We start from the raw sequence: 13,533 nt of genomic DNA, 5'->3' as shown, positions 1-13,533 counted from the left end.
TCCCTACCCCCAGTGTTCAGAGAAGGTGATGACCTTGTTAACAAATTTAAAATGCTTGTGTACTTGGTCAACCCCAAAATTATTTTGTCTCTAAATATTGAACTTGGTACATATCTATACCTGCATGTGGAGCAGTGTCAAGGCTGTGGTTGAATAAATCTCGTATGGCAATCTAGTATTGCTAACCAGAAGGTACTGAAGGCTAATGGGAAGTACTTCAAAGTGTTCCTGCAGCTGAAGTGTCTACTAGACTGGGAAGAAAAGGAGACAAGACTTTAATAAATATCACAGCAAATATATACAAGCTCCCTGAAGAGGGATATTTCCTTCTAGGAGATGCTACTTAACACCTATACTGGCAACAATAACATCATTTTATCTTACTGGATGCTTAAGTTGTTGTCAGTGCCTAAAGGCTACAGTCAGTTTTGGGACCAGTTGCAGTAGGCACTCACTCAACACTGCATAATTCTTTTTTTTTTTAATCTGGTCATGTTGGAAGTTAATTGTTGCACAGTATGCATTTCATTCATGAACTAAAACAATGAGATGACAGATATTTAAATATCGCTGGCATGAATCAATTATCAGAGAGAGGTAGCTAGCTGTGATAATCTGAAGTCGGTCAGAAGAAAGGGTAGATGCACACTTTTATAGACTTACTAAATAAGATTTGAGAGAGTGCATGAGTGCACAAGCTTTTGTTAACCCAAGTTCATGTCATCAAATGCTGTGAAAAGCTTATGAATCAATTATCAATTATGGCATGAACAGTAAGTTGCAGCTGTGGAAGCTGTTTGGAAGAGGAAAGCCATGGAAGATTTATTTCAAAGTCAGTTGTTTGCAGTTAAAAAAAAAAACCGAATGTCTTTGATTTATTCTGGTGTGACAATTTTCCTATACATAAGGTTACTCAGTATGCATTTACTATTACTTACTATTAATCCTTGTTCTTTGTTCTTGATACTCTCCCAAGACAATGCCCACTCAGCTTGGGATGACCTATTGGAAATGTTAACATCAAACAAGATGTCGACAATTCAACAAACAAAATGGGCCTTCGTTGCACCCAGGTTCCCATTAAGGAGAATGGAATGCCTCAATGTTCACCCTGTACTTGAATGTATTGGTCAGATGTTCCTTTTTATAGCAAAGCATTTGAACAAGCAGAGTTCATGCCTTGGCTGTGTTGTCCCAGCTTGGAGCGATAGGAGTGTTCCACATGTAAAATTCAATGACCAGGGCAGGGAAGGAACAATTTTACTAAGCAATTTGCTCTCTCAAGCAATTTGAGGGAGTCTCTAGAGAGCTGGAGTTCCATGATATGCACTTCGTAGGCCAGAACGTTATCTGAGGCTTCTATAAATGGGAGCTGTTTGGTTGGAAGACAATGCCATTCACAAAAACAAGACTTGGTGGTGAGGGTTTACAAAATGGAGACACAAAAATATCTTGACTCCAAGTCAGTGATATTCTGCTCCAAATGGGATACTGACCTAAGAAGGTCTTGATTTTTGCTACAACTTGGCAAAAAAGCAACTGTGTGTTGGTCAGTTATTCTGAATGCTATTGGCTGCTCCTTTGTATGCAGGTTGACCTGCTTGATGACAACAGCTACAACATAATGCTGGATTTCAATATTCAAGAAATCACATGCTCTAAAGATTCAGAGAGAGACCCATCTACCTGTGACTTCAAAACAGGGCCCTATGCGGTGAGTGCAAGTTTTGTGTCTTTTTAATCAACATTAGTGACAATGATTGACAGTGACATATGCCTAAGCAAATGCTTAACCTGAAGCATTAACCAAATGGTGTTTGAGCACCAGCAACACTGCAAATTTGTATTTTAGTTAACTGGGAGGAGGTGAGGAACTGAGGTTTGATCTGAGAGCTGGTGGACTTTGCTTGACTTTGGGTTTAGACTGTATGTGTTTGGAGACAGGCTGGCAGTGTAAGTTTCGCAACAAATACTCGAAAGTAATTACCAACATACTGAAGGGCTGAAAAACTCCTATTTGACTTTTCTTCACCACATCTAACTCAGATGGATGAGAGAAATGTGCCACTCAAAAAACCCCATCAATATTCAACAATCAAAATTGGATAATTTGGACGGAATGGGGAAAATGCTCATAGACATGGTTCTGGGTCAGATCCACCTTCTGAGATATCTGTAAGCCTCAACACATAACAGGCAGTAATTCTTCAGGGTTACATCAAAGTGATGACAAGATAATCAAGTAATTTGCTTAGTGCATTATCATAATCTCTACTCAGAGAAATGTATTCAGCAGCCTTCTTTCCCATCTCAGTGCTAGGAGCTCCAAGCCAGTTCATGTGCAAGGTAAAGGGGAAAAAAGAGATGATTGGACCAAGCAAACATTATTTTGTATCTCCTCTCTGTCAACATAGCTGCCATGCTGAAAGATGCTTTTTTAGGGAAAAAAAAATCCATGGCAGAAGAATCTCTCTTACTTTTTGCTCTCAGTGAAGAAGTTAATCATAGATTATAAAGCCAGATGTGGTCACTGCGATCTAGTCTCACTTCCCATATGACAGTTAATTGACCTTCCCCGAGTTACACTCTAAGTCAATCAAACTTTATTTTGTAGAATGCATTTAATCTTGATTTAAAAATTCCCAGTGATGAACAATCTTCTACAGTTATTAGCAAGCTGTCCAGAGAGTTAATTCCCCTCATTCTTAAAAATTTGCACCTTATTTCTAATTTGAATTTGTCTAACTTCAACCTCCAGGCAGTGGATTTTGATTTATAACTTTGTCAGCTAGACAGAAATAACCATCCCAAGATTGTTTCAGTCATTGCTACCCAGGAAAGTGTCCTATGTCCTACTGTGCTATAAGATGACCGTAACTGTGGAAAACAATGGCTTGGAGGATAATTACATTTTATTAAACACCAGTGTTTATTTGATATTGTTCAACCAGCACTGGTCTAGGACAAAAAGCAACTGTAGCTTAAGGTTACTTTCTTCTACATACTTTCTCATCCTGAGCTATGCTGCATGCTAGCCTATTTCTTAGAATAAAATAGAATGGAAACTACTTCATGTCCCATTAATCCTGCTCATTCTGCTCTAGCAGCAAAAGAGAAGTACAATAACAGATACTTCACCAGATTTTCAACAGTCCAGATCCATCAAGCTTATCACTGCTACTGGGCCCATCCACAGCACCCAGAGGGCAGCTGAGAAGCTCACTCAGTATTTTGACTTTTTCCCTACCATTTGACCTTCTTTCATATTCACTTTATCAACTTGATTTCTGTGACATAAAAGTGCAACCAAGGTGTTACTTCATGAATTATCACCCATGGAATCCTGAACTGTAGACATTGGGTGAATCTGATTTTGTTTCTTTGCTACTTGTTGGCCAGCTTGGCAGCTCCAGCTGAATGGCTAATGCCAAGTAAGCCCCAAAGGCCCATCCAAGAGCTAGTCCTTGAGTTACAGGTTTGACTGTGGTGGCTCTTGAATCAGGGGTAAACCTGACATCAACTGTAAGTACAGCTCCTTTGAAGACAAGCCCCCTGTGCTTATTTATTTTTTTCAAGAATATCTGTTAGCAGGGTGTGCTGAAGAGATTCCATCACAGAGCCACTCCAAAACCAAGACTCACATTTATATTATTATTGTGGCACCACATCCGCGGTGTCTGCCACTTTAACGGCCATTGAGCAGCCAACAGGTCATCTGGCAGGTGCCGGGTAGGCCTAATGAGGTGGTCACCTGGCTGCAGGATGGCCCTGGGATTGGAGGATGGGGCTGAGCAGCTTCCATTTTAGACCCAGGCCCTCAGAGCTGTAACAGAAGTCTGCTGCAAGCAGTCAAAGAACAACACCTGGCTGAGCTGCTGCTCAGAACACCCTGGAGGTAATGGCAGGAGCTATGGGGATGGCAGGAGGCTCCTGGTCCTGGGTATGACTGAAAACTGCACTTTGCTGGTGAAGGATGACCTGGTGGGACTGCCCGTGTTGGGGCAGTTCCCCAGAAATGCCAGGCCAGTTGCCTCCCCAGTGAAAGGCAGGTAGGGGTGTGTAATAACACCAGCCCCCACACCCTGGTGGGTTATCCAGGGTAGGGGCCAGGCATGTCTCTGGACACCTGAGCCCCATGGGGTACCAGATCTTGGTAGAAAGTGGGGGCTAGGCACATCTCTGGACACCTGAGTCCCATGAAGTACCAGACCCCAGTAGAAAGTTGGGACAGGCACACCTCCAGATACCTGAGCCCATAGGAGGTAAAGACCCTGGTGGCCTCAATGAGGGGAGGGGGGGGGCAGGAAGCATAGTGATTCAAGTAGAGAATGGCCTGTATACAGTAGGGTGCATGTGGAATACCTGAAGTGCTGTGCATGTTTGGTGTAGAGTAGGGTCTGATAAGGAGGACCTGAAGAGCTGTACTGGGGGTGTGCTGAGTAGGAGGCAAGAGTGCGACCTGAAGTGCAGCACATGGGCTAGTCCCCATGAGAAACTGCCTTAAGGGTGAATCCTCAAAGAGGGGGCAGCCAGGCCCAGGTAAGTCTACAGAAGCCTGAGGTTGCAATTGGACCAGAGGCCATGTTTGTAATAGAATTCAGACCTGCCAGGGTGAGCACACAATGACCATATGCTCTAGTGTGGAGTGAGAGTCCCAGTGAGACTCTGGAGCACCAGTCATGGTGTGAGGCACTGTAATGATTTGGATGACAACTGCAAGGCATGGGACATAAGGGAAGGTTGGAGTCATGTGTATCACCCTAGGCATCAGGCATTAAAATGGGCAGCCTCCCACCATTTACATCAATCTTTTATACAACAAGTCATGGTTTGCAAGAGTTGGGAGGATTGTCCAGAACAGGTGAGTGGGCCAAGGATGTTTCCTGGCCCCGAGTAGACAGCCTGTTATAATAATACTGTGATTTTTTGATTTTTTTTTTCCAGATTCAGGGCTCTGGTTGTAAATAGTGCTCTTGCTCAAGTCCCTAGTCTTGGTACACAGGCTTTTTCTAGTCAGCTGTCTTTGTCTGAATCTGAAGTAAACTTGTACTGTAGCCTATGCAGCCATATGGATGAACTCTATTTCAATCCATTACAGCAAGCTGCTTTCTGCAGAAGTACAGTATATGTCTCTGAAGAACAGATTCAGAACTTGGCAGTCCATTGCCACCAGGACTCGTCGAGCTCAGAATCTGCAAGCAGTGAGGAGGTAAGCAAGAAAAAAAAAATCCCCTTGCCATGCACCTTAATCTAGAGGGTAATTTCTAGGGCTGTGCAAAATGGCTGTATTTCATTTCAGTTTTAGATTCAGACATTTTGGAGGACAGTGATTTGTTTCAGTGTTTTGGATCACTGTTCCATTTTGATTTGGCCAAATCTGTTTCAGAGTTCGGCACTGATTTGGATTGGCTGGGGAGAGGCAGGCACAGTCGGGTGGCTGCAGGTTCTCCCGAGGTTCCTCCAGCTGTGCCTGCCTCTGCCCCGATGGGGGGAGCTGCAGGAGAAGCCCCCATGGCTGCCCTGCCCAGCCTGATCCCCCACCTGGCCCCAGTTAGCCAGAGCCCAGCACCACCCACCCCAGTAGCCCCAGCTCCCAGACAGCGCACAACACCCTGCTGAGCTAAGCTGCACCCACACCATGGGGCAGCTGCCGCACAGATGCCGGGTGGAGGGGATGATCCCCACTGCCCCATGCTCTGCAGGGGGGCTCTGCCATGAGCCCTCAGAGGCCCTGATCACTGCTACTGCAGCCAGTGAGTATGGGGCTTTTTGTTTGGTTTTTTTTTAAAGTGCTAGGAGGTTAGCCCCATCCCCCACCTGGCCCCAGCCTCCCAACACTTTAAAAGGAGGGCTGCAGGGCTGCACTGGACTATTCCTGGGGGGCACCCCTGAAACATTCCAAAACATTTCGTATGGCTTAATTTCATTTTGGAGATGTTTCAGAGCCTTCCATTTAGTTTCAGACTTGGTGTTTTGGGGGCCGAAACAGGCCCAAACACCTCCAAAATGAAACATCTGTCGAAATTTTGCACAGCCCTAGTAATTTCTGCCTGATACAAATGCTTTGTCCTCCTCCCTTTAACATTTAATAGGAGTGGATATGCATATTTGAAGACAGAATTTGTAACTTGACCGTATAAGCTGCTCCATTAACATGGTGAGGGCTTAAGACAAATACCTAAATCTTAGGTGGCAGAATCTCAGAGCAGTTTAGGAAAGTAATTGTCTTTTCCACATTTTACGGATCCGGGGGACTGAAGCAAAGATGTGAGGTGATGTGAGTTGCCTGAGGTCAACAGCAGCAATGGCCATCTTAGGAACACAACCCAGGTCTCTGACCAATGCTCTGCTCAACAGACTAGTTGGTTTCAAACTTCTTTGCCTACAAACCCCTTTACCAGCAAAACACTGCTGTGAGTAACCCCTACATCTGAAGCATCTCTACATTTTCATTCCTTAGGAAGCTTGTTGACACTGATATCAACATGTGCAGTGCCATTTCTCACCGTGTATTGACCAGTCAGAAACTCTGTTGCTGTCATTAAAATGAGCACATACCCCTTGGCAAAGCACTGCATACCCCAGAGGGATAGGAGTATCAGACAGACAGGGTCTCTGACTGTCTAGCAGCTTTCCTTTGCTGTGATCTCTAGACTGAAGTACCGTTGAGTCTTTCTGGTTGTAATTCAAATTTCAGTCTAAAAGCTGTATGTGGTTTGGTAAGTCATCTCTAATCATGCTTAATTCTGATCAGCTGGAATATTTGACCTTGCTTCCCCGATCCCTTAAATTGCTGTGATAGTCTAGAGTATCTGCCAACTCTGATCCTCATTCTGTGTAAAATATTGTATGTGTATGCCTAGGGATGCTGATTAGTATGTCTTATCAACAGAAACAAATATTCTGTCTCTGTTACCAAACCACTCCTAAACCAACCATATAATGTTATAACTGCAGGGGTTTCACTCAACTGGGATTTGGGTTCCATACTTTTCTTCATTTTTGAGCTGCCTGGTTTGAGGTTTAGGCTTGAGTAAATGCTGATCAGAATTTCAGAGCTCAATCTGGCTTTGTTTCAAAGCAAACAAACTTGCAGACTTCTTGAAAAAAAAAAAAAGATGCCAAATCAGGTTTATCTGCAACTAGGGGCCAGCTCATGTACCACCAGAAAAATGTGTACCTGCATTTCTGATTTGTAACTAAACAAACCCAGTGCGGGCTGAAACATGTCATGTTCAGGGCTGAACATTTTTCACCATTCTGTCTCTTTTTTATTGCCAGCCTGTTACAAGTTGTGACAGATAATTACATTCAGAAATAAAGATAGCATTTCAGGCATAATGCCAGGACATAAGGACAGCTTGTGCTGTTGGTTAAATGCTGGAACTGAATGTCTAACTTGTATAAATTGGATCAAATTTCCTACCCCTCTCTTTTTGAGTTCTCAGTAAAGCTTACAATTTTCTTATGTATTTCCTATTCAAATCTAGGCAGATAATAGCACTGAAGGAGGACATTTGAAGTATTTGAAATGCAAAAAGTTTGGGATGTTGATTTTTGTTTCCTTATAGGTTAAGCCTAATACTTTTTAAATTGAGTTTTCAGTGGAAACATTTGTTTTTACAAGGAGAATCCTTTCTGTGGTTATTCTTTAACAGTCACTTAAAATTCGCTATTACTGCCAATATTCCCATCAGGAAATGCATTTGTGAAAAAGTTAATGGAAAATAAATGCCAAAGGGAGCAACCCTAGATAAAAAAGGAAGCTATCGCTTTCTGCAAAGATAGGAGCTGGATGGACTTGACGATATGACTCTGGGGGTTTTAAGATAGCTCAGAAGTGTTCACCTGGCAACAATTGTCAGGGAGTATGTTCCCTTCTTTTCATTACCACAGTGTTGGATAAAAAGGAGATTGTGGCTTTATGGGTGACTTGTAGTTGCAACTGATAACTAAAAACCTGATTTTAGATTAACAATGCTCAGGGTATCTTGTCATGGAGTGATTACAGATCCAGTTCTGTCGCCAATGGAATCCACCTGGAGCAATGGAGTACTTCACTGCATGGAAACCAGGAGGGGGAATAATTCCTGTTTGCTTTCAGCTGGACTTGTTTAAAAATGATTCATAGTACCAGAAAGCTGACCTGAGTGCCCACCTGAAACCAATACATTTCTGGTTTAGCTACAGAATTGGCTTCCAGTTGCAGGACTGGCACTTTTCAGTAAGTGCCATGGTTGGGTGCACCATGGCAAGGTTGGTGTGATCAGTGTTCCAGTTGTATTGTTTCCTTGAATCACATGGGACTTCTCTTGATCCCACTTAACAACAGAATTCCTAATGATTTCAGTGGGGTCAACATCAGGTCTATGGTAATATGGCACTGATGATCGGCAAAGAGAGGCTGACTTCCAGATAAACCTTTAGAAAACTGCAAGGCTCCAAACCTTGATTTTATCATCTTCCGAGGGTCAAACTGAGAACAGAATATTTTTAAAGAGCTTTATTAATCTGGCTGTGCTATGAAAGAGAGGCTCCAGCACATTTTTAGAGTCCTATTTTTAAAGCAGTTTCTTGGACTTGATGTCCCAGTTTCAGTACCCCTTTTTCTTAGGCTTTCTTTTTTGTTTTCCCTACCACCTATTCACTTTAGAAAGGATAGAATTGCTATAAATTAATAAAGCAGCAGGTAGAGTCAGCCTACTCTGACAGCTCTGCAGATAGACCTTTCAAAGATGTGTCTTTATTTATAGATGTGGTACTTGAGAATGATGGATCTGAACAGACGGGGTAATGGCCGCAATGAAGGTAGGTAACCTTGGAAGTGGCTGACTTCTTGTGTGCATGTTTTATAAGTATTACTTGAGTCTCACATAGACAAAGTTGTCTTAGACCCTCAACTAGGCACTTCAGGGTAGGTGCTTTTAATTCAATCCAATGAATATTCTCTTGTGGTAGCAATGCTGGGATAAATGTTCTGACTACAATGGGTAACCCCCCACCCACACACACACACACACACACACACACAAACTAGTTAATCAACCCAGGGTTGGCAAGTAGAAAGTCAAGCAGTGTGGCTGGAGTAACTAATGTGGAATAATAACAGCAATCTGAGCTTTCCATAGTTCTGCTGGGATAGCAGGACATAACATTCAGAGAGGGTGTGAATGGGAGTACTCTACCACCTTGGGCAGTGGCGTAGATTCCATGCTTTCTTTGCTTACTACATGTGCAGTCCTTTCCCAGGCTTTCCATAGACAGCCAGTGCCACAGCTCCTCCAGTAGTTTCTAACAGTACTAGGTAGTGCACAGCGCTGTTCTACAGCTCTTCCTGCCAATGGTTCATCACTGGTGTCACAAGAGGCAGTCACTTATTCCCCAGCAATGACTAAAGATTCTCTATGTGTAGGATGTACAGAGGCAAAGCTTCATCACAGCCTTGTAAGTGGATGAAGTATGCTTTCTTCCAGTTGTAACCCTTGTTCCCTGGCCTATATAGAGAAGGCTGGGCCATGACCCTTTGTACACCTAGTTACAGATGTGGCTATTACAGAAGCACACCCTTACCTTTTATATTCAGGGTTCAGATAATAAGAATTCAGCTGCAGAAGTTCCACTTGGGGATGGTCAAAGAGAGGATTTCGTATCTCTCCTCCCCACCCATTACTGCCACACAAGGAGAGTGCAAGCATGACAAGTGTTAGGTGCATAGGGGTGCAGGTATGGCTGCTGAGACTAAACATCAACCTCAATTTTGGAAGAAGAATCTCTAGACTGAAGGGGGAAGATCAGACATTGACAAAGTTAATTTTTCAGCTGCCTTTTGTTCTTGTTTCATTAAGGGAAATGAATATTTCAACTGAAGCTCATCCAACTACAGATTTGGAATTTAGCCCATTAACTAGTACATGCGTCAATGTCTGTCCTTTGTGTAGAGTTAATGATCTGTAGAGGGATGGAATTCTTTAGTTGCACAAGCTTTAACCATACGTAGAACAGAATCCCATTGTACAGCTAGCTGCAAGTGCCTGTGACAAGTGGAAAGTTTGTTCCCAACCTCGTTATTAGTGACCTTTGAGAAGATAACAGGGGCCATGCACAGGTATTATATTTCCACTAGGAGAATCATGACTCTGCTGGTAGAAACTAGGGACACTTACACAAATTACATTTTTCACACAATCTGACCCCTGAATGCGCTATACAGCCATGACGTAACACACACTTATGGCTGCAGAACACTTGACCAATCATGCAAAAAATTAACCCTTGATAAATCAGCTATTAACTTAAGTCACTACAGAGCACAACATGTTAGGGAACTTCTGTTCAGGTTCCCTCAAGGGTTAATTTTTTGCACCTTTGTGGGGCTGGGCTGGTGCTTGAAGCAGTGAGCAGCAGCCCAGCCCTGTCCCCAGGGCTATTAGCAGGGTAAGAAGGGGGAGGAAAGGGGGTAGCACACAGCTGCCAGCTGGGCTTTGCCATAGCTGGATCTGGAGGTGGGGAAACAGGGTGGAACAGAGCCCCCTTGCCTTGTGGGCCCCCCTAGCTGGGGCATTGGGTGGAGCTGGCCAGGCCCATGAAGCAAGGGGGCTCTGTTCCACCATCTTCCCCAGCTCCAGCTATGGCAAAACCCAGTTGGCAGCTGAGTGCTGCTCATGACAAGAGGCTTGACACAGGGGTGGGGGAAAGGAGCCCCCTCTTCACCCATAACCTGAGCCTCTTGACAGCAGCAGCATGCAGCTGCTGGCTGGGCTTTGCCATGGCCGGAGCTGGGTGGGAGTGACGGCTGGGGAGAGAGGTGGTTTGGAAGTCTCCTTGGAGGCTGCTAGAGCACCCCCACCTGCTGCCAGGGCTGGTGTAGGCAGGCTCCAGCCCCCGCAAGCCACACCCCCGCTTTGTGTAAAGTGCCATGAGTTAAAGTGAGGCCTCTAAATGTATGTGGGCACCATAGTAGTTCGTTCAGTTTCTTCCAAGAGAAATATGCAACCCCCCCAGGAGAAGGGCCTTCTAGGCATTAACTTGGGCAATATACCCTATGAGAGAGTTCCTCTTGGTAGACCTAGAGGAGCTAAACAGCAGCTTCCCCTGTGCCTTCCCCAGACTGGCAGTAGTAGCTGACTTAACTGATTTGGGTCAAACTGGTTTATGCAATGTCTGCCCCAGATTCCTTGCTGACATGCTCTCTGGCTGGATGGGGCCCTCTTCTCCATAGCAAGGTTGTCCCCTCCCCTCTGTTCCCTGGAAGGAGCTTGGCAGAGGCACAGAGCATCTGCCTGGCTTCTCCCTGCTAAGCAAGGCTTATTCTCCCCGCCCCTGTGCCTGTATGAAGACACCTCAACATTAGCTAGCAGACTACATGCTGGCTATGGTCCGTGCCATGACAGAGGCAGACATGCATTTTGGGGCTAATCAGCAGGTAGCTTAATGTCCTTCCTTGGAAGAGCTGTTTAAGAAGAGGTCAAATTAGTTAATGGAGAGAGGTTTTGTTTTGTTAATGGATTAATAAACACTGAGTTAGGGGTACTAAACATTCCCTGCTGGGTAGCTCAGGAGGTGGAGGAGGGAATAATCAGAGTAGGACCTGGCCACGCCCCCCTCAGCTCTGCCCTGTGGAAGTAAAGGGAGGGCTGCTCTAGCACCCCCTGACTACTAGCCTGAGGCACTGCAGGCAAGTCCCTGCATTTCTGGGATGCCTGTCTGGTTGCAAAACTGATTTAGCGTAGCCAGGTTAGACTAACCTGCAAAGATTGAATCAATTCAGGCTCAGGCTTTTTGAATGTCTGTCCCTAGCCACAGACCCAAGTCTGCAGAAAGTGGGTGAGCATTTCCCTGCAGCTCAACTCTTCCCTATCATGGAGGAGTTGAGCTGCTGCTGCCCTCCCTCCTTCAGCCTTCCTGGAGTGGAGAAGACAGGGCGACATTGCCCTGTTGCTCCTTCCCATCCTAGAGACTGGGACAGGAGGGGACAAATGGCTGCCTACTGCTCCCTGTGCATACCCCCAGATGGGAGTGTCCCTGGTCTGGGGAATGGGTTGCATGCCTTGCCCTGATGCTCCCTCCCCTCCTAGAGACCAGGAGGGGAGAGGAGGAGCAGCTGCTTGTTGCCCCTTATCTGTTCCTTGCACTAGGAAGGAAGACCTGCTGGGGAGTAGAGCAGCAGGAAGATGCTCCCTATACTTCCACAGACCAGAGTGATCAGGAGGGTCTGTGAGGAATGAAGCAACTGCAGTTTGGTCAACCTAGACTGAACACCTGTACTGCGCCCTCTCCCAGGAAGATTTGTAGAGGTGGAAGTATTCCCAGAAATTTCCACTGCTAGAAATGAATGCCTGTTCATACTTTAGTGTTACCCCTGCAGATTACCTAATATTATTCAAGAAGAACCTCCTGAGATCAATGTCTAGATCTTCTTCTCTGGTTGGGGCTTTCCCTAAATTTAGAATGCTAGTGCAAAGTAGGAAATATGATTACACTATGGAAATCTGTCGCCAATGGAGAGGTTTCTTGTCTCATAGCAACATTTAGAATAGATGTAACATTACTGACTTGCTCTGTTGAGTGTAGGAAGGTAAGTTTTAATTTTGATCATGCCTCGTTGAATCAGGATGTTCACCTTAACAAAAGTCAGTATATGCTTGCTCATGGTATTGAACTTCAGCTTTCCTAACATTTATTCAGAAGTGTTTTTTGGTGATGTCTTATCTGAAATGCATTTCACTAAGCTTAATGAACATGGTTCTGAAAATGTTTTAAGATGCACCTATATTTTGATCTTTTCCAAAAGCTATACTTGCTCCTGAGGCCTTCTCTTCAGGGAGGAGAGGCAACCCATATAAAACATGGCATAAACCCAGAGATATCAACCCCTACAGGTTTAAGTAATCCCATTTCATAGTTTCATAATTTCTAGGGTCGGAAGGGACCTGGGCAGATAATCTAGTCTGACCCCCTGCCATGGCAGAAAAGAGTACTGGGGGTCAAACGACCCCAGCAAGATGGTCATCTAACCTCCTCTTAAAAACCCCCAGGGTGGGAACCTGCACCACCTCACTTGGAAGCTGGTTCCAGACCCTAGCCGCCCTGACCGTGAAGTAGCGCCTCCTGATGTCCAACTTAAACCTTCCCTCTGCCAGCTTGTGACCGTTATTCCTGGTCACTCCTGGCGGCGCTCGGGGGAACAGGGACTCCCCCAGTGCCTGTTGATCCCCCCTGACTAGTTTATAGCAGGCCACAAGATCCCCCCTCAGCCTTCTCTTCTGGAGGCTGAACAGGTTCAGGTCCCGTAACCTTTCCTCATAGGACCTGCCCTGCTGTCCCTTGATCATGCGAGTGGCCCTCCTCTGGACCCTCTCGATGCTGTCCACATCCCTCTTAAAGTGCGGCTCCCAGAACTGGACGCAGTACTCCAGCTGCGGCCTGACCAGTGCAGCATAGAGGGGGAGGATCACCTCCTTGGTCCTGCTTGAAATGCATCTGTGGATGCACGACAAGGTACAGTTGGCCTTCCTAGTCGCCTCCCCACACTGC

The 13,533-nt window shown here is 45.2% G+C and overlaps 1 protein-coding gene across 1 annotated transcript in view; it reads left to right on the top strand.

Moving 5' to 3' along the window:
- Positions 1 to 13,533, top strand: part of SPP2 (secreted phosphoprotein 2) — a 24,633-nt gene that overhangs the window by 962 nt on the left and 10,138 nt on the right. Inside the window, exons 3-5 of the mRNA XM_006036640.3 lie at positions 1,592 to 1,714; positions 5,099 to 5,209; positions 8,754 to 8,808. Of these exons, the coding sequence (XP_006036702.1) occupies positions 1,592 to 1,714; positions 5,099 to 5,209; positions 8,754 to 8,808 (289 nt within the window). The remainder of the gene's footprint in view (positions 1 to 1,591; positions 1,715 to 5,098; positions 5,210 to 8,753; positions 8,809 to 13,533) is intronic.

Source organism: Alligator sinensis, unplaced genomic scaffold (assembly GCF_000455745.1).
Source record: "Alligator sinensis unplaced genomic scaffold, ASM45574v1 scaffold985_1, whole genome shotgun sequence".
NCBI lineage: Eukaryota > Metazoa > Chordata > Crocodylia > Alligatoridae > Alligator > Alligator sinensis.
The sequence above is the reverse complement of the archived record's forward strand: the minus strand, read 5'-3'. Positions and strand labels throughout refer to the sequence as shown.